The sequence below is a fragment of the Arvicanthis niloticus genome, chromosome 1 (genome assembly GCF_011762505.2).
Source record: "Arvicanthis niloticus isolate mArvNil1 chromosome 1, mArvNil1.pat.X, whole genome shotgun sequence".
NCBI lineage: Eukaryota > Metazoa > Chordata > Mammalia > Rodentia > Muridae > Arvicanthis > Arvicanthis niloticus.
In genome coordinates this window covers 2,534,628-2,554,162 of record NC_047658.1, presented here as the reverse complement: position 1 = coordinate 2,554,162, position 19,535 = coordinate 2,534,628, and the positions used below count along the sequence as shown (strand labels likewise).

At 56.6% G+C, this 19,535-nt stretch overlaps 2 protein-coding genes across 11 annotated transcripts; both read right to left on the bottom strand.

The window, feature by feature from the left end:
- Positions 1-505: 505 nt before the first annotated feature.
- Positions 506-11,778, bottom strand: Dmpk (DM1 protein kinase). Of its 9 annotated transcripts, none has more exons than XM_034490226.2 (15): positions 10,572-11,778; positions 8,699-8,790; positions 8,326-8,409; positions 8,157-8,252; positions 7,733-7,881; positions 7,447-7,540; positions 7,083-7,289; positions 6,502-6,765; positions 5,753-5,838; positions 3,050-3,161; positions 2,475-2,638; positions 2,285-2,382; positions 2,072-2,118; positions 1,675-1,764; positions 506-1,359 (listed from the first exon to the last, which is right to left on the bottom strand). In XM_034490226.2, exons 1-15 carry the CDS (start codon positions 10,729-10,731, stop codon positions 1,207-1,209), a joined length of 1,896 nt encoding a protein of 631 aa, XP_034346117.1. In that variant the 5' UTR covers positions 10,732-11,778; the 3' UTR covers positions 506-1,206. The 9 variants fall into 9 exon arrangements, with proteins under 9 accessions (XP_034346117.1, XP_034346106.1, XP_034346133.1 ...); XM_034490215.2 differs by having other exon boundaries at positions 1,675-1,760; XM_034490242.2 differs by having other exon boundaries at positions 6,517-6,765.
- Positions 11,779-11,929: 151 nt separating this feature from the next.
- On the bottom strand, positions 11,930-19,005 carry Dmwd (DM1 locus, WD repeat containing). 2 transcript variants are annotated; one of them, XM_034490196.2, is made up of 5 exons: positions 18,527-19,005; positions 16,268-16,450; positions 13,464-14,720; positions 12,736-12,810; positions 11,930-12,452 (listed from the first exon to the last, which is right to left on the bottom strand). In XM_034490196.2, the coding sequence occupies exons 1-5, from the start codon at positions 18,956-18,958 to the stop codon at positions 12,405-12,407; spliced, it is 1,995 nt and encodes a 664-aa protein (XP_034346087.1). In that variant the 5' UTR covers positions 18,959-19,005; the 3' UTR covers positions 11,930-12,404. The 2 variants fall into 2 exon arrangements, with proteins under 2 accessions (XP_034346087.1, XP_034346095.1); XM_034490204.2 differs by lacking the exon at positions 12,736-12,810.
- Positions 19,006-19,535: the final 530 nt, after the last annotated feature.

Sequence of the window (19,535 nt, the reverse complement as noted above, 5' to 3'; positions counted from 1 at the left end):
GCAACGGAGAAGGTAATGGGCCGTCCAGGAGGGTTAAGGGCGCGAAGCCGCTTCGATCTCCCAGGTCCCTTGAAGGCCCCCTCCCTTCTCATCTCCGCGCCGTGCTCCGCCCCTCGGAATTCCCGGCCCCGCGGGTAGGCGGTGGATCTAGCTGGGAGGAGGGGCGGGGAAACGCGCTAGAAAGTTTGCAGCAACTTTTCTGGATCGTCGGTCCTAAGAGCGGATGCGCGTGGCTTGCGCAGGCGCGCTGCTGGCCCAACCCCCTACTTTTCCAAGCTTGAGTTGCACAGCTGGGTCACAGCTGGGGGGGGAGGGTGGGGGGCGGTGGTGTCGTTGGTGGCTTGTTGCTCCTCTCCTATTGGCTGGATGCCTAAGCTCCACCCTTCAGCCTGATTCGTGTGCTTTGCCTCCCGCTAGCTCCCACTCAAGCCATTGGTTGTCTCTACTGGACTCTCCATTGGTCTGTGGGGCGGCTTCCTTTCCACAACAGAGAGATTGCGCGGGATTTAGGGCAGAGCAGAAGTATTTTATTCGCAAGGGTCGGGAGTGGAGGTCTTAGGTGGGGACAGACAATAAATACCGAGGAATGTCGAGTCTCAGTGCATCCAAAACGTGGGTCCCGGAGTCTGTCAGTGAGTCAAGAGAACAAGGTCAATAAATACCCACACTGCCTTGGGGGTGTGTGCAGCCGTGGCTCCAACGGAAGAGTGCGGGAGTGTACGTGAGGAAGGAGTCGCAGCAACCCCCAGGAGTAAGGCTGTCGGAAGCCTAAGCCTCCCGTGTGTGCTGGCAGAGGTCTTGCTACGGGAATAGGATGTCCCTGGAGATAAGGGGCTCATATGTATGGCCTGTAACTGATGGCTGGAGGTGTGAAAAGTGAAATCGGATGAGCTAAGCAGTTTGCCCATCCACGTCGGGGCTGAGTAAAGCGTGGTCGGCGAATGCCCAGCTGCTGCTGCAGCGTCTGGCTACCAGCTCTGCAGGAACCCGGGTACTGGGCACGAGCCCTGCTTCCCCCTCCCCGGCCGCCAGGGGGCGGGCCCGGATCACAGGAGCGGAGCTGGGTGGGAACCTAGGCTCACAGAAGTGTGGAGCAGAGCGGTGAGGGTCGGGGGTGAGGATGTGCACAGAGACGCTCTGGGTCGTTCCCTGGTCACTCGATCTTCCTAGGAGGCCTAAATGAAAGATGGCTTGGAGTCTCAGGGTTCAGGGGGCGAAGGTGGCTCCCGGGAAACACCAGACTGGGGTGAGACGGCCGGTATAGGCCACCAACCCAGTGCAGCCCAGTGTGGCGGCAGCAGCCAGAGCAGCGGCGAACAGGAGCAGGCAACGCGCCTCCGATAGGCTAGGCCTAGGGACCTGCAGGCGAGAAGGCTGGATTAGCACTAGGCCACAGGGGCCCACTGGCTCCTGGGAGCCGCCCAGCCTATACCCATAGATGGGCCTCGGAGCGCGTCTCTGGTCCCCACAGCCCGCAACTAAAGTTGGCCTGCTCGCAAGCCTGAGCTCCTCTGGAAACTCATCATTGGCTACTTCACAGCAGCCTGTGTTGATTGGCCGCCCGAATACCCTCCCCCTGCGGTGGGTCGAGCTCCACGGAGGCACAGCAAGCAGTGGTGACACTCAGTGGGCAGAGCTAGGCAGAGGCCCGCAGCGGGCGGACGTGGGACATACCCTGGCAGGGAGCAGCAGGTGACGGCGGTGCATGGGGCCTGGCCCCACCAGCGGGCACTGGCCCACAGCCACGGCCGGGGGGCCATCTAGCTGGAGAGAGAAGGGACAGGTGACCCGATCGGAGCCCAGCCCGGCAGCCCTCAGCAGCAGGGCGAGAGGCAGCGCGGGAATCTAGTCGAGGCCAGAACGGGAGTCTAAGGAGTTCCCTTGGGGAGGATCTGGCGAAAAGCCCGAAAGAGGGAGCTGGTAGATAGTGCATGCTGCGTGAATGAGTGAAGGGCATCTTTCTTCTAGAACCCCCGAGGAGGGTAGACCCTAATGTGGACAGGAGACGGGCTGTGGGTAGCACATCTAAGCGTGGGGGGGAGGGTTTGGGGAGGGAAGAGAGGGGTCTTACATGGGAAGGTGGATCCGTGGCCCGGGGACTGGGGACCCCCGTGACAGCTGGAAGGAGAAGAAAGAGGTGTATAGAGCGTGGAGGGCGAAGAAGGGCAGTGGTGCGGCTGCGGTGCCCCAGCCTGGACTCCTCCCCTGCCCCGAGGGCTCACACACCCAAGGTGCCCCATCTCCACCCAGCACCCTTCTGGCTGGAAACGGGTGAGGGACTCGCCTGCGGCTCCTGGGGCCTGCAGCATCTCCATCCGCTCCTGTAGCTGCCGAACATGCGCCTCCAGGTCTCGGTTCCTGACCTCGGCTTCCTGTAGTTGGCTGTGGAAAGATAGGAGGGTGAGGAGACCCATTGGGTGAGGAGACTGCAAGGGTTACTGCTCCCTCCCTCCCCCCAGCTCCTTGACCCCAACCTGGAGAAGTTCTGGTTGGCTGTACGGATGGCCTCCAGCTCGCGACTCAGGCTCTGCCGGGTGAGAACCTCTTCTTCCAGGGCTTCCTGGAGCTCACGCAGTGTCACCATCGTCGCTGCCTCTGCGGCAGGGACAGGGACAGCCACTGGGTCGGCCTCTTGAGCCTGTCGGTGGGGATCAGAGTGGGGACCTGAGGCTGGTGCCAACTTCCCTCCCTCTCGATCCCAGCATCCCACCTGAGGGCCTCTGGACTTGTTCACCAACTGACCAGAAGAACCTCTCCTCAGACTCCTCCAGGGGCCGGCAGCCCCTCCCTCCCAGGCCCGGGGTGGTGTTGCTGTCTGACTCCACCCCCGTGCCTGGAGCGCTAGCTCTAGTTCTCTTTTTGGGTCTCATTACATAACCAGAGCAAGCCTTGAATTTGGGATCCTTCTCCTGTGCCCCCTGAGTAGCTAGGGTTACAGAATGTGCTGTTGGGCCAGCTGGAGACAGTCTCGTACTGAATGAACAGTCTGGCAGTTGGCACTGCAGGTACACCCACCCAGGAAGTTTTGCCCACCTCTCAGTCTACTCACCACTTGATCCGGTGGTGGCACTGGGGGCTGCAAGTCAAGCCCTTGCAAGTCTGACACAGGCAACTGCAGGGCCTCTAGTTCCATAGGAGTGGGGTCCATGACCTGATTGTCTCTGAGAAGAGGAAGAGGCTACCAACAGGGATCTGGGACTCCCTAGCCTGTGGGCACCAGGCCAGGCTCCAAAGACCCCATGGCTAAAGGAGGGGCAGATCAGGAAGAAGAGAGCAGTCTGCCAAGGCCTCTGCACCGTGGCTGCCTCGCAGGCTGGCTGAGCAATATGATGCCACGAAGGATGGGCTGGGCCCAGCATGTTCTAACAGGCATGGGACGGATGCTGCTTGCAGATCATGAGATAAGTTGTCTTTCCCTGTGCAGGCCTGAGACAGGCCTGATGGTGGGAACCTGTGTGAGCATCCTCTAAGTGTCCCCTGCTTCCTAGTTTACTCCTAAAAGCAGTCTCTTCATCTAATCTTTATTTTGTGGCAATGGGGACTAATCCCAGGACCTCATAAATGCTAGGTAAATTCTCTTTGTTGTTGAGACAGGATTTCTCTGTGCAGCCCTGGCTGTCCTGAAAGTTACTCTGTAGACCAGGCTGGCCTCAAACACAGTGGTCCTTCTGCCTCTGCCTCCCAAGTGCTGAGATAAAAGAAGTGCACCATACCTGGCTAGGCTTTTTTTTTTTTCCTTTTACTATTTTTTTTATTATTATTGTTGTTGTCTTTAGTACTTTTTAAATCTTTCTTTTGAGACAAGAGCTCATACAACACAGGCTGGCCTAGAACATGCTCTAGCCAATGATGACCACGAACTTCTGATCTTCCCAGTGCTGGGATTAGGGGTGTGAGCCTCCGTGTGGCCTGTCCACTGCTGAGGCTTGCAAACTGAGCTGCAGCTCCAGCCCCGGTGCTAGGGATGTCCCCTTGGATTGAGCCACAGCCATGACAAACTGTCTTACTTGAATAATTGATTTCTTTTTTTTCTCTGAGACCAAGACCAGGTCTTGTATACCAGGCTAGCCTTAAACTTGTGATCCTCCTACCCCCAGTGCCCTAATACTGGGACTGCAAGTGTGTGCTATCCCATGCTTGACCAATAATAAATTTGTCTGTTTTGGTGTTTTGAAACCAGCTCTCTAGCCAGGCAGTGGTGGCGCACGCCTTTAATCCCAGCACTTGGGAGGCAGAGGCAGGCGGATTTCTGAGTTCAAGGCCAGCCTGGTCTACAGAGTGAGTCCAGGACAGCCAGGGCTACACAGAGAAACCCTGTCTCGAAAAAGAAAAAAAGAAAAAAGAAAAGAAAGAAGAGAAAAGAAACCAGCTCTCTGTATCTGTAGCCCAGGCTGGCCTCAAACTTGCAGTGATCCTCCAGCCTCAGCCTCCTCAGTGGTAGGGCTACAGGGTTATATTGCCTAGCAATAGTGGATGCTATTTATCTTTTGTTTCTTAGACAGAGTCTCTTGTAGACCAGGCTAGCCTTAGATTACTATATAGCCCAGGATGGTCTTGAACTTCTGATCTTCTTGCCTCCACCTTCTTAGTGCTGGGATTACAGGTTTGTGCCACCACAGTCACCATAATGGAGACTTTTAAAAGGCTTTATTGATTAGGCATGGTGGTGCATGCCCATAAATCACAAAACACCCCAAGGCCAGCTTAAATGATATTAATGAGATCCTGCCTCAGAAAACAAGACAGAAAACTTTTAAAACCTTAAAAGTTGTTTTATTTTTATGTGCTTCAGTTGTGTTCTTAAAATAAACTGTCAAATTTCAGGCTTGTGTTCTAAGATCCTGGGTACTATGGTACACCCTAGAAACATGAAAGTCAATAGCAGGATTCTCTAAAGCTGGGTCTAAAGTTCTTAGGTCATACACCTGAACTGAAATGTCACAGTACAGTGGGCAGCATGACAGAGCCAGAAGACCCAGTCTCCAAAGCAAACAAAGTACGTGTACCTGCTTTCCTAGACTTATGTCCAGTTGATACAACAAGCTAGCGTCATCAGACAGGAGGGAGCTTCAATAAAGAAAATGCCTCTACAGGGCTGGAGAGATGGCTCAGTGGTTAAGAGCACTGACTGCTCTTCCAGAGGTCCTGAGTTCAATTCCCAGCACCCACATGGTGGCTCACAACCATCTGTAATGAGATCCAATGCCCTCTTCTGGTGTCTGAACACAGCTACAGTGCACTCATATGCATACAATAAATAAATAAGACCAGCCTGGTCTACAGAGTGAATCTCAGGACAGCTAGAGCTACATAGTAAGACCCTGTCTCTAAAAGACTAAAAAAAGAAAGGAAAATGCCTCAAAAGATCAAGCTACAGTCAAGCCTGGAGGGCATTTTCTTAGCTAGTGATTGATGGGGGAGGCTCAGCCCATTGTGGGTGGAGCCATCACTGCCCTGGTGGTGCTGGGTTCTGTAAGAAAACACTTAAGCAGTCGGCATCCATGGCCTCTGCATCAGCTCCAGGTTCCTGCCCTGTTTTGAGTTCCTGTCCTGACTTCCTTCAGCATTAGGCTACCATGTGGAAATGTAAACCAAATTAACCCTTTCCTCCCCAACTTGCTTTTGGTCATGGTTCATCACAGCAGCAGAAACCCTGACTTAGGCAGCTCCTAAGAATCTTTGACTGAGCCTCAACTTGGCTGGCTGAGGTGAGCTGGCACACACAGGCCCCAGCAGTGGCAGTCATGCTTACCTGAAGGCCATGCAAGAGTAGGAGTAACCCACGAAAGGCAGGTGGACCCCGAGTGGCATGTCTTCCTGCATGTCTGACAGTGTCTCCTACGGAAGAGATACAGGGCTCTTGTGGCTAGCAGTTATCTGAGACGGCTCTTTGCCTGTCTATGTTCCTGGCCTAACTGTCCCCACTAAACAAACTCTGTCATTTTCTCTTCTATCTTGTTGCTTCCTGTCAGGGCTCTGCTCACACCAGACTTTTTTCTCTTTGCACATGGCCCAAGGCAGGGCCTAGAGCTTGTTAAAATGCTGAGAGCACTTGCCTGAGAAAGGGTTTCCTGTATCTCCTGCATCCTTCTGAGCTCAGCTCAGTCTCCTCCTCCAGGAAGCCTTCCAGCACCTTCCAGGCTGGGTCAAGAGCCCAGCCCCTTGTGTTCCATTTTAGTACTGCCAAGAGTGTCTTAGGGACTGGCCACCTGGGTGTCCTCACACCAGAATGGACATATGGCATGGCTCTAGGATAATTTGGGACCCAGGAAGGTCATCACCCCTTTTGTTATTTTTCAAGGGAGGGTCTCACTGTATAACCCTGACAGGCCTGGATGTCACTATGTAGACCAAGCTGGCCTTGATTTACCAGATTTCACCTGCCTCTGCCTGTGAAGTCCTGGGATTAAAGGTGTACACCACCACACCTGGCCAGTCACCCCAATTTTATAGAAAAAGCTACGAAGTCCCTTCAACCGATCAGGAACCGCAGGTACGTACCCCGCCCCCGCTCACCATGGCAGTGAGCCGGTCCTCCACCACATCAAAATTGCATGTGTCCGTGGCACCCTCGAAGTCTGGTGTAAAGGGGGGTACGCTGTCTCGGAGACCCTCCCAATCAAGGCCAAAGAAGAAAGGATGCTTCTGGAAATCACCTGCCCCGCCTCGACCTAGCCTTGTCTCAGCAGGACACAGCAGCCCACGAATGAGGTCCTGAGCTTCCTCAGGGACACCCGTGTCTGCCAGCGGCAGAGACAAGTGTTCCTATTTAGAAGAAAAGCAAGCGTTAGCCCTGGCCTGCGAGCTGGCTCAGCCGGTGAAGAGGGTGAAGAGCGCTGGCTGCTCTTGCAGAGCAGTGAAGGCTCTGCTTCCTTCCCAGCACTCAACATGGCCGCCGCAGACAACAGTCTGTGACTCCAGTTCCAGGGGATCCCACACCCTCTGACCTTCGCGCTCACCTACTCAGTGCACAGACATACATGCAGGGAAAACACACACATATAAATAAATACCTTTTTTTAAAAAGTCAGTCTGGGAGCATACACACTAAGTCAGCCTCCCTGCACAGTGCCCATGCTCACCCTGTAATGCACAATTTTGGCATATGTCTCGGCTGTGGAGTCCGCGTAGAAGGGTGTCTGCCCATAGAACATTTCATAGGCGAACACGCCCAGGGCCCACCAGTCACACTCCGGCCCGTAGCTGCCTGCCCCAGGCCCTCCGCCAACAGCCTGCAGAATCTCAGGAGACAGGTAGTCCGGGGTGCCCACAGCCACCAGCGACCTCACCTGTGCCAACCAGACCTAAATGGTTAAGACCTTTTCCCTGTCTAAACCTGGTGCACAGGACATCCCCGACCAAGCTTCCCTCCTGTTCTTCACCCTAGCCCCGCCCCCTACATCTGGTCCTTAGCTGATGGGGAGAGTTTTGCCAGGCTCTTCCTACCGTTCCATCAGGCTGCAATTTGAGGCAGGAGCCGAAGTCTGCCAGGCGAATGTGCCCACATCGGTCCAGCAGAATGTTATCTGGTTTGATGTCCCTGTGCACAGAAGAAAAGTGTGCTTTCTTGAAAAACTTCCCTCTTAGGTCCCACCAGGCTCGATCTGGTTCCACCCCAATCAGGATTCTACAGTTCTAGACCCCGGTCCTGTCCCCAATGGGATCCGACCTTCAGGTGCCCTTCCTTCCCACACAAGCTCTGCTAACCCTCCAAGGGCCCCGCCACGCCCACCTGTGCACGTAGCCCAGCCGGTGCACCGAGTCTATGGCCATGACAATCTCGGCCAGGTAGAAGCGCGCCATCTCGGCGGGGATCCGCTCCCCAAACTTGCTCAGCAGCGTTAGCAGGTCCCCGCCCACGTAGTATTCCATGACCAGGTACTGGGAGCGGGTGTGTCACAGGGGTTTGGTAGCCCCCAAGACTCCCAGAGACACCCCGTTCCCAAGCATAGAGCACTCCCGCACAGTGAGAGAGCACCCCAAATATTCGAAGGCCAAACCAGATATCACCTCCTGTCTCAAGGAAGGTCCCTCCTGTACCTGAGACACAATCCTAACCGCCCCCCAGCCTACAGCAGCTTCTCTCTTCTCCAGCCTTCTTGACTTGGGGCGATGTAACTGTCACTCTTTCTTAGTCCCCTGAACCCAGAGCTCACCAGGTAGTTCTCATCCTGGAAGGCAAAGTGCAGCTGTGTGATCCAGCGCCGGTCCCCTTTCACTAATACATCCCTTTCTTCCCGGAAGCACGACACCTGTGAGGTAGGAGAGAAGCTGCAGGAGGTGAGTTGGAGAGATGAGGGCGCCACCCTCATCCCTGACCCTCACCTCGCCTCTCTTCAGCATGTCCCACTTATTCATAATCTTCATGGCATACACTTGGCCTGTCTGTTTCATCTTCACCACCGCTACCTAAAGGCGGAACCAGGATGACAGTAGAGGTGGCAGGGAAACCCAGCAAGGCTCGCGAAAGCATGGCTCCACCCTTATCTCCACCCAACCTTAGCCACGCCCCCAACTCTCTCTCCCACTCTTACACACACACACACACACACACACACACACAACTGCCCACAAGTCCCGCCTCCACCCCATCCAGCCTTAAATTCAAGCTCATTCATCAATTTTTAAGGCTCTGTCCCAGCTGTTATGCCCCACCCACCTCAAGTCAAGTTCCACTCCCAGGCCACTCAAGACTCACCTCGCTGAACGCCCCACGCCCAATCACCTTCAAAATCTCAAAGTCATCCCTCTGCAGTCGGACCTCCTTAAGCCTTGCCGCAATAGGTTCCACTGGGTGGGAGGGAGAACCAAGGGTCACCAGAACACAAGCGACAAGGGTGGTGACTTTAGTCTCCTTCCTTCTGCCCCTTAAATCGGCTTTAGGATTCTGCTTTCAAAACTTCTGATGTTTTGGGGACCTAGAACTGCCTGTCTCCACAGGGCTGCAGAGCAGAGAGGGAGGCAGAGGGAGAGGCCGGAAGCATAAGGCCCTTCACTCCCATGTGATGAACAGAGCGCGGTCAGGTCACCCAAGGCTCATTCAGTGTCTGGCCACAGCCTGGACCTGCAGCTGTGTATAGCACAGCCAGCACTTAGACCGAGTGGGGGAGGGGCAAGCCCACCGGCATCGGGGCAATGTTGGAAGGGCACTCTTGGTTTCCAAACTGTGCGGGAGAATCTTATAACCAAAGCTCCAGGGGATAAGGTCCTGTGCTAGGGTGGCTTAGCAGGAGGGGGAGGGCAGCTAGGTCTGAGGCTGGCGACTGGGGTGGGGGGTGGGCAGAGGAAAGTCAGGGAAGTTGTCAGGACTGGGAGTAAGGATGGATGGGGAACGTGTGGGGAAGAGGGGAGATGGGGGTCCCGGCGAAGAAAGGGGTCGGGAAAGTGGGCAGACAGGGAAGATACAGCCAGGGCCAAGGCTGGGGGTTGGGGGGAGGAGGGAACCAAGGCGTTGAGCCCTTTTAAGGCAGCGGGAACCCAGGCCCCCTCCCCCGCCCAGGCCTGGCAGGGGAGGGGCCCACAGGATGCTGCTCAGGCCACAAAAGGACTGCTCCTTCCCAGAGGGTCAGACCCCCTGCCCCCACTCCAGTTCTCAGTTTACCCTGCCAGCCCAGCCTCATCCTCTGCAAAAGGCAGGTTGAGGGAGACACTGAGGGCTGGAGAGGAGAAAGTCTTTCACAGGCTTAGTGGTTTAACCCGTGGCCTCCACCTTTCCATCTGTGAAACGGGGGAGGAGGGGAGAATGAACTAGGATCACAGACATGGGCAGACAGGCCACCGACCAAGACCAGGACCCTTAATGATAGGCACAGAGCAACAAAACAGGTTGTTACTTAAGGAAGCTGGGGTAAGCTGGGACTTTGGCTGAATATGGGCTCCAGGCCTAAGAAGACCTTAGGGAAGGCATTGAAGTCAGCAGCGGGATTGGAGGTCTTGAGCTCGGACAGTGAAAGTGGCTGAGAAGTGAGGAGGGAGGGAGGGAGGGAGGGATCACCAATCTGGCCCACAAAGGCTGGGGGGGGGGGAGCGGGATGCTAGGGATGGGCACACTCAGAAACTCAAGTTCTTCCTTCCTCCTTAATTTGGGGAACAGAAGGGGTGCTCAGTGGCGCCTGTCTGGCGGGCTGGTTCTCCCCCAGGGGCTCTGTGAGTCACTGTGCCCTCACAGCTCCTGGACACCTGTCAGGGCAGCTGGGGAGGCAGACGCCAAACACCTGCCTATGGGCCACACCCTGGCAGCTGCCCCACACTGTCCCTCCCCACACTCTGGGAAACCAGGGAGGGCTATAAAGCCCCCTTTAGGAGTAAAGGGTCCTAGAAGAGAAAGCTGAAAGGTCGAGTGTGGGTGCAGAGATAGCAGGAGGCTGTGCCCACCCCAGCCTGCACCAGCTGAGCCATGGGTGGCCTCACTGACCCTGGTGCCACAACAGGGAAACTTGGGATCAAGTTCTGAGCTCTGCTTGGCTGCCTTACAAGACCTCTCCAGGCCTCCTGCCCCTCCACAGCCCATTCTTGTCTTGTACACCCACCTCTGCCTTGCAGCCCACCCCAGGTTTCCTGTCCATACTCACCCCATTGCAAGAAGTCGGCCACATACTTGTCCTGGGCTAGGTGGGAGGCGCCCAGCTCCTGGTGGACGCCCAGGAGAAGGTCGAGCAGGGGCTCCAGCCCCAGGAAGCCTGGGTCCAGCACCAGCTGCTGGAGCTGCCTCAGCCGCACTTCGGCTGACATGTTGGGCAGGCAACACCATGGCCCCTCCCCGGGCCGGAGCTCGGGGTCTTCCCGTCACGGGGCCTGGCTACCCCTGTCAGGCCTCAGAACCCTGGCCGCATGTCTGCCTGTGCCTGACTATCCCTTGGGTCTCTCTGGCCAGTTCTATGCTTGAGGCCTCCTCCTCCTCCTTTCTCCACCCCTTGGCCCAGCCCCCCTCCTGCCTCCCAGCTTTAACCCCTCCTAAGCCAACACCCCAACTCCCTTCTTCCAGGGGCCCTCAAAACTCTTCAGTGCCCAATGTTAGGGCAATACTCCAAGGTTGCCCCCCCCCCATTGCCTCTATCCACCCATGAGAGCACAGGGAGTCACAGGAGTGAGGTGTCTGTCCGTGCCCAGAAAAGCCAGTCTATGGACTTGAGGCTGGGAGGAGTGGGAGAGGACTGATGCCTGGGCCTACAGGGGAGGGGGGCAGAGGCCAGCAGCAGCTTCTTCGTGACTCAGCAATAGATTCTGACTTTGGGACAGTTAAATTTAGCCCCCGTGCCTGCTGTATTACGCCCCCCCCCCCTTTTTTTTGGCAGGAGGTAGAAGATCAGGAGGAAGCTTGCTCAGCCGCCAGGGCCAGGGGTGACCTGCTGGCCCAAGCCTGGGGGGAGGCAAGTGGTGGATCCAGGCCCTCCTCAAGCAAGAGAGACCCCAAAATAGCTCCTTGGCCACAGGCCGGGGCAGCCACATTCCTGCCTGGGCTAGGATTAGAGACAGAAACATTTTGGGGCTTAAGGGCGGAGCTGCCTCGACAGCCAGCCAAGAGACATTTTAGCTTTTTAAGGTGGCCAGTTCTCTGGAGAGGAAATCATGGCCTCCAGCTGGCACTAGATGGCCAGTCACAAAAGGGCCAGGGGCACCAGGAATCTCTGGCCAAAGTGTCGAGAGGAGGCAGTGAGTGAAGCTCACGTCTCAGCATCCTCCTCTCCCCACACACTTACATAGCCCTGATGCTTAAAACAAGTTTCAAACATCTCCAAGGACCTAGTAGGAAGACCATCTTATCTCAGCCTCTTGACTCTGGGGGTCGGGGATCATCTTCCAGAGGGCTCTCCACTCCGGGCTAGGGCTAGGGAGGCAGCTAAGATTAGACTTTCTTTGGTCAGAGCACAGCCTGGAGGCCAAATACTGCAACCCCCACCCTACCCTGCCCCAGGGAACAGAGACACTGTGCAAACAAGGACTTTAGTATAAATAAGAGGTCCAGGGGACAAGGAGGGCCCTGGGGGCTTCCATAATTTAACACTTTCAAAAGCACAGACCATAGCAAGGAGTGGGGTTTGGGCTGGAGGGGAGATGCCCCCTGCCCTGCTGCCCTGCCCTCTCACCCAGGGGTACTATGGAGCTGGGCTGTTGTGGGCTAAGTCTCTCCCAGGAGTGAACAGTCACATGCTGGGACAGGGATGTGGTTAACACTGATGTTCAGAGAACAGGTCATTGTACTTGGCAGTGGGTGGAGGACAGGGCCAAGGCCACACAGGCCAGTACTTCCCCATGGCTGGGCCAACCTAGGAGACCCCTAGTATTTGTGCAGGGTGGGGCTTGGAGCAGTCCTTCCATCATGATTAGTCTTGTTAATACAGTGATCCTTGAGGTCAGCAGGGAGGGTTATGGCTCGGAGGCCGGGGACATGGGACATCCACATTTCACACCACAGTGCCACTGGGGGAGCTGCCTGGTTGGGAGGAGATGCCCTGGGGAGGACAAGAGGGAGAAAGTTGGATTAGACAACACCTAGGCTTCTGCAGCGCTTGAAGGAGCCACCCAAAAACCTTAGAGCTACAGCCCCAGCTGGGTCCGGCCCCCAGGCCTAAAGCTGCTGTCCTAGCTAGGAACGAACAGCTCAGGAGCCTTCTCTGACCCAGGGCAGCACTTTTACAGTAATTAATGGCCCCAGGTAACCTGGATAGACAAGGGAGGACAGTGGAGAGGAAAGAGAAAAACTGGGGTCCACTTGCAGCTTGGGGGTTGTCCTACCTCTACCACTGACTTGCTGGGTGACCTGGGCCAACTTGCTTCCCCTGCCTGGGCCTCGGTCTCCTCGTCTGTGAACTAGGGAGATAGAGGGGTGTCTTTGAGAACTCAGTCAACTCCCCGAGCCCTACATCCTGGCAGTTGCTAAGACTATCCCTGCGTTCTAAGGCTTCTGGACTCTAACCTTCCAAAGCAAGGATCTGAGGGACTGAGGGCAGAGTGGGGTCCTAGACACTGAGACCACAAGCTAAAGAACAGACAGCCCAGCCCCAGCCTGACCAGGTGACAGGCCTGCACCTCACTGACTAAAAGCACTGCCGACGCACAGCCATTTGCTGCAAAACACAGTGACCAGGACCACAGCAGCAAGAGGACGTGCAGGCCTGGACCCTGGCTAATTTCCACCCAGGCCTTCAGCAGCCGGCTCAGAAACAGTGTCTAAGGGGCAGGCCAGAAGTGGGCCCTCAGCTCAATCACATCCCTAAGACTATCAGCCCTAAATCAAGTTTCACCATTTAAAATTCAGATTTCCCATAAACACAGGTTCTTCCTTGAGTGAGCCACATGGGCCGTCAGCGGCCCTACAGTTGGTTAGCTGTGGTACCCATCATTCTGTCTCCTATACCTGACCTCTCAGATGACCGACAACACCTGGCATCTGGGAGGCCCATCATTCAGAAAGGCCGGGACAGAACTGGTGGCCCTCAGCGCTTGGGCAGGTGGAGACTCACCGCCTTGCCCGGCCGAGCCCAGGTGCAGATGAGACCCTCTTGGCAGGCAGTGATGATGCAATCCTCCAGGAACAGTAGCACGGTCAGGCGTTCCTGAGCGATCTTCTTGCACACAAGAGGCTCCAGCAGTGGGACCTCATGGATGCGAGGGCACAGTGCCGTGCCCAGCACCTTGGCTGGGTCCAAGCGGCTGCGGGGGGTGGGGCCACTGAGCTTGTCGTTGCTATTGCCCCCACTGCCCCCACGGCTGATGTTCCCCAGGCTATGGTAGCGCTTGTGTTCCTTCTCAGCGCCCCGGTCCCGCCGCTCCTGCAGGGTCAGCGTGGCAAAGCGGCCAATGCTGAATGGTATGCCAGGCTCCATCGCTACATTAGGCCCACCAGCCTTGCCACCACCAGCTGGGTGTGGGAGGCTGTTGGAACGTGACAGGGAGCGGGGCAGGGGGCCTGCACCTGTCTCTCCAGCCCGAGAACTACCAGAAGCTGGTGGGGTGGCACCAGGTGTGCCTGGAAGGGTGCGGGTACGGGCCAGAGACGGGTGAGGGGACAGCACATCTTCTGTGAGGTCCCACAGGCAGAACTGTGTGTCCTGGCCAGCCGAGCCAAAGCGGTATGTGATAGAGCCAGCCTTGGGCAGCGGGGACACTGGGGCTCCTGTGTCTGAGCTGGTGACCTCAGGTTCCTCCTCTTCACCGCCGGGATCTCCATCCCCACCGGCTGACGCTGCCTCCTCTGCACGAGTGGTGTAGGGGTCAAAGGCTACCGCATTGACCCAGGACTTGTGGCCATGGCCTCGAGCCACCACACGGCCCTCTGTGAAGGACCACACAGTGACCAAGTCATCTTCCCCTCCTGTCACCACGTAGCGGCCATCAGGGCTCCAGCACACGCACAGCAGACCCCCAAAGTAGCTCTTCATGAGCCCACGCAGAAGCATGCTGTCAAAGTGGAAGACACGCAGGCAGCCGTCCTGACTGACGCAGGCTAGGTGTCGGCCATCAGGTGAGAATGCAAACTCGTTGAGGGGCCCCTCACCCACTGCCCACTTGGCTAGTGGATTGCGGGCTGCCTTGCTTTTGGCTGCATAGACAGCAAAGCCCTCCCCCTGTTTCAGCAGACTATACTGGGGCGGGGTGGAGGCGCAGGGGTGGCTGACATTGTAGAGGTATAGGTGGCCACTGGCATGAGAAGCAAGGAACAGACTCTCTGACTCAGGCAGCCACTTCAAATATGTCACCTTGGTCTTGTCAATCAGCCGCTGCAAAGGGAACGACAGGGTGGGGTTGGGAAGTGGTGAGTGCTCCTGATGGCCGCAGCTCTCCCACTGACTGAGACAGATGGCAGGGTGGCACAGGGACACCGTGGAGAGCTCCAAGGAGTCTCCATTATCCTGTACCCACAACGAAGTCTAATCTTCCAACAAAAGCCATGGGCTTCCACAGCCAGGTGCACCCACAGCCCAGCCTCTCAGCTCCACTGTCACCACCCACAATGCCTCACTGCTGGCCTCAGATGCCCAGAGCTGTCTCCTCAGTGGTTAGAGAGTCAGAAATTCAAGTCAGCCCCTAGCATTGCCCTGCCTGAAGCCCTACAGCTTGAGGCAACTACTATGAAGACCTAACTTCTCTCCTGGGACCAAGCAGCTGCCTACTCAGAGCTGATAAAAACAACAGGCCCAGAATCATCTCAGTCCTACGGCTCAGGCACAGCCGGTTCGCAAGGCCACTCTTCAGACTCCTGTTGATGAGGAGGGCACGTCCTTCCTACAGCTTTCTAGGACAACCTGAGCCAGCACCTCCTGCTCCTTTTCAGAACACATCTTCTGTCTTCTCTCCCTCAACTGCTACCTTGGAAACACAGAGCAATGGCGGTCCTGTTCGGAAGAGTTTATCTAAGCTGTTCCTTCTATTCTGTAGCCCAGGCAGACCTTGAACTTTCGGATCCTCCTGCCTCAGCCTCCCAAACAGTTAAGATAACAGACCAGTGCTTATGAGGCTCAACCCTTTCTCTCTATCTGAATGTCCTTCCCTGGAGGGTTCTTTGCCTCTTTCTGGCTTCACTTCAAATGCCAGGCTCTGGCCGACAGGGGCTGCACGCAGGACACCTGATGAATCTGTGTGACCTGCTGCCTAGACTGAGAGTGTGGCAGGGGCAGGCCTTCTGCCTGCTCACTGAGCTATCACTGGACAGAGGCCTGCACAGGAGGGAGCCGCTGTGCTGTGAACAGGTGTGAGGACATTTGTGGCTCACCTCCTCTGGACCAGGGACAGTACTACAGAGCACAAGGCCTCCCTGCTGCGTGGTAAGGTTTCCTGGCTCCTCTGAAGCCAGACTAGCAAGTCCTTGTGAATAACTTTAAACAGTCCTGTGAGAAGGGACACAAATCCCACTTTGCAGAAGAAAACTAAGGCTCGGAGACCACATCGCTTTCCCAAAACTGCACAGTAAGTAAATGACACAAGAGGAACTAGCACCCAAAGCCCAAAGAGCCCAGAATTTGAAGCTAACAAGAATATCAAAAACATCCCAAGTGGCTATGAGCCTCAGTCTTCTAATCTGTAAGATGGGCACCATATTTTGTTATCCATCAGTGAATAAGAACCCAAGCAGTAAAGCATTCTTTCAGCATAGGGCTGGCACACCAGAAAACTGGGAAATAGTAAGCACAATGGCACCATCAGTAGCTGTCTGTCACTTGTTCCCCTCCCCCTCCTCCTGCCCCTCTCAAGCCTATTCTGTTTCCAGGCAGCTTAGTGCAGGGGTGGGTCGGTAAATGAGAAGGACACAGTTCATGTCCTCAATCACCTCTTCATTGAATAGCTTGCTGGTGTCTTTCTTGATGAGGTCCAGATACTGCACCTGGCCGGCAGAGAAGCCCACCAGCAGGGAAATGGTCTCTGTGGCAGCTGTGAACTGGTTGAAGTCGTGGCAGGTGGGCTGGGTTCCCTTGTAGATCCGCTTGTCGATGGGCTTGTTGAGATCAATGGACTTGAACCATGGGAGAAGCCGAGTTCATGGGTTAGACCAGGGAGAGGAAGGAAGAGGTCAGGGAAAACCACCAAGAGGAAGCAGGGTCAACCTCGAGGGAAGTGGGGAGCAGGGTGGGGAGGAGCAGGCAACCACAGGCCCGGACAGCACACACATACACACATGCTCACATGCTCACATGCACACCACCCAGTAAAAACCGCAGAGCCTTTCCACTTGTAAGTTAGGGACACTGGCCCACAGCATCAGGGGTCAGAGTCCCCCTGGGCCTGGAGCTGACTCTTGCAGTCTGCCCAGCCCCCAGCACAGTAGCAACTCCAGTAAGACAATAATCTAAGATCTCCAAGACCCATAGATGCAAAAAAAAAAAAAAAAAAAAATCCACCTCTTAGGATTTCTTTCATTTTTTTTTCTATATGTACATGTAGTATATGCCTGTGTGGTGGGTGTGCATCATGCATGTGGATGTGGAGGTCAGAGGTCAACACTGAGCATCTTTCTCTGTGGTTCTGCATCTTCCATTTGACACAGGGTCTCTCACTGAACCCGAAGCTCACCAATTCAGTTAGACTAGATGCCAGTGAGACCGGAGGGTCCTGCGCTTGCAGACTCTCACAGCCGCAGCCTTTTACATGGGGTACTGGGATCCGAACTCAGGCCCTCTTGCTTTCAAAACACACATTCCATCCACAAAGCCATCTCCAAAGCCTCATCTTGTTCAGTACGGAGTCCCTAAACTCCAGGACGTCTGTCATAGTTCACACAGCCATCAGTCATTACAGTCTCTCGTATTTTGGGTACACAATCACCACTGAACTCTCAGGACCCCCATCTCTGTCTCCTCACTTCGCCCCTCCCCTCTAGGATTGCTTTACAGATGTCTGTCACACCTGGGGATGCCCCCTAGCAGGAACCTCATCATCGCAGAACTCCCATCAGTTCTTCCTAACCCCCTTCATTTCTTCCAAAGCCATTAGACACCATATTCCTCAGGAGCTCATCCAGCTGCTGCTTCGCCGTCGACCCCTAAGCTACACCTCCAGTCCTCCCTGCCTTTTGTCAGGAAGACTCCGGTCACTTACAAATCCCGTCATTCCTGGGTACGGCAAGTCTTAAGACTCCCTCCAACACGCCCAGAATGCAGGATGTATTTCTCCGTTCTCCATCTCCCCTGGGCCTGCAGAATGCCTGTCACCCCGGAATCCGTGACCCCTCCCCCATTTCCTCCCAGAAGCTCCAACACATCCTGAAGATTCAGCCACCAGCCCCATGACCACACACACGCACACACACGCGCGCACACGCACACGCACACACACACACACACACGCACACACACACACACATGCACACATGCACACACATGCACACATGCACACACACGCACACACGCGCACACACGCACACACACACTCGCGCGCACACACACACACTCGCGCGCACACACACACACTCGCGCGCACACACACACACGCGCACACACACGCGCGCACACACACACACACGCGCACACACACACACACTCGCGCACACACACACACACTCGCGCGCGCGCACACACACACTCGCGCACACGCACACACACACACACTCGCGCGCACACACACACGCACATGCACACACGCACACACACGCGCACACACACACACACGCACACACACGCGCACACACACACACACACTCGCGCGCACACACACACACGCACGCACACACACACACACACTCGCGCGCACACACACACACACACTCGCGCGCACACACACACACACACTCGCGCGCACACACACACACACACTCGCGCGCACACACACACACGCACGCACACACACACACACACTCGCACGCACACACACACACACACTCGCGCGCACACACACACTCGCGCACACGCGCACACACGCGCACACACACACACACGCACACACACACACGCACGCAAAGACTGCCCTGCAGCCTCTCAGGACTCCATTGGCCCCAGGATTCAGACTCCCCTGGGATGCCCAACCTCGGGGGCCTCTGTCCCCCTGGGACCCCGATGCTCTGGGCACCCGAGGCCCTACGAAGCGGAGCACTCACCCGTTGGCTCCCGCGGCGGCAGCAGCCGGGGTAGAAGTAAAGCTCACGGCCCAGGTTGAAGCAGACGCGGTCTCCGCCCGCGCCCAGTCCCGAGGGCGTGGAGGGCGGCTCCCCAGCGCCATCGGGGTCGCCTAGGCGCACCAGGCTGAGGCGGACGGCGGGCAGCGCCGGTCCGGGTCCAGGGCCAGCGGGCGGCGGGGACGACGCGGGACCCGCGGCGCCAGGCCCCGAGGCTGCGGCGGGCCCGGGCGGGGGCTGAGTGGGCTGGGGCGGCGCCGGGGTCTGAGCGGAGGTCGGGCCCGACCTGCGTGTCGCGTCGCCGGGAAGCAGCTTGTAGAAGCCCTCGCGGGTGCGGAACTGAGACTTGATCTCCGCGCAGTCACCCATGGCGGTGCCGGGGCCCGGGCCGCCCTCCACACCGCCCGCCGCCATCTTGGCCGCCCCCCGGGCCGCGCCGCAGCCAGACCGCCCACCCCCGGACCCCCCCCCCGGCCGGAAGTTGCGGGGCGAGCACCGGAAGGGATAGGGTCGTCGTCTGGGTGACGCCTCTACGATTGGCACCCAGAGCCGGGGGCGGGAGGAGCCGGGACAGTTGCTGAGGTAACGGTTCTGGGGCTGTGGGCGGGGGCAACATGTGGGCGTGGCCGACGCGACAGACGCTCGCGTGTGGTTGGCTACAAGGCGTGACCGTTAGGAACGCCCCTAGACCCTAACAACAGCGCCCTGGGAACCGTTTGCCCAGCAACGGAGAAACCTCGAAGTCTATTCAGAAGCCTCATGTGACAGCTGACACCAGGAGATTCTTGTCATTTAATTAAAAAAAAAAATTACATTTATTTTTGCGTGCATTTGGGCGCGGACGAGCATGTAGCGGTCAGAGGGAGCCAAGTGCCCTTCCACCACGTGGATCCTAAGGGTGGAACTCAGGTCGTCATGCTTGGCACCAAGCGCCATTACCCGCCGATCCTTCTCACTGACCTTTCTTTGGTCTCACACTTGTAGCCCAGGC

Coding starts and splice junctions, on each gene's coding strand:
- Dmpk (XM_034490215.2), bottom strand. CDS start 10,731: ATGTCAGCCGAAGTGCGGCTGAGGCAGCTCCAGCAGCTGGTGCTGGAC. Junction 8,791..10,571: donor GGCCGACTTCTTGCAATGGG/GTGAGTATGGAC, acceptor CCTCCCACCCAG/TGGAACCTATTGCGGCAAGG. Junction 3,162..5,752: donor TACTCTTGCATGGCCTTCAG/GTAAGCATGACT, acceptor TCCTCTTCTCAG/AGACAATCAGGTCATGGACC.
- Dmwd (XM_034490196.2), bottom strand. CDS start 18,958: ATGGCGGCGGGCGGTGTGGAGGGCGGCCCGGGCCCCGGCACCGCCATG. Junction 16,451..18,526: donor GCCGCCGCGGGAGCCAACGG/GTGAGTGCTCCG, acceptor CCATGGTTCAAG/TCCATTGATCTCAACAAGCC. Junction 14,721..16,267: donor GCAAGCTATTCAATGAAGAG/GTGATTGAGGAC, acceptor TTCCCTTTGCAG/CGGCTGATTGACAAGACCAA.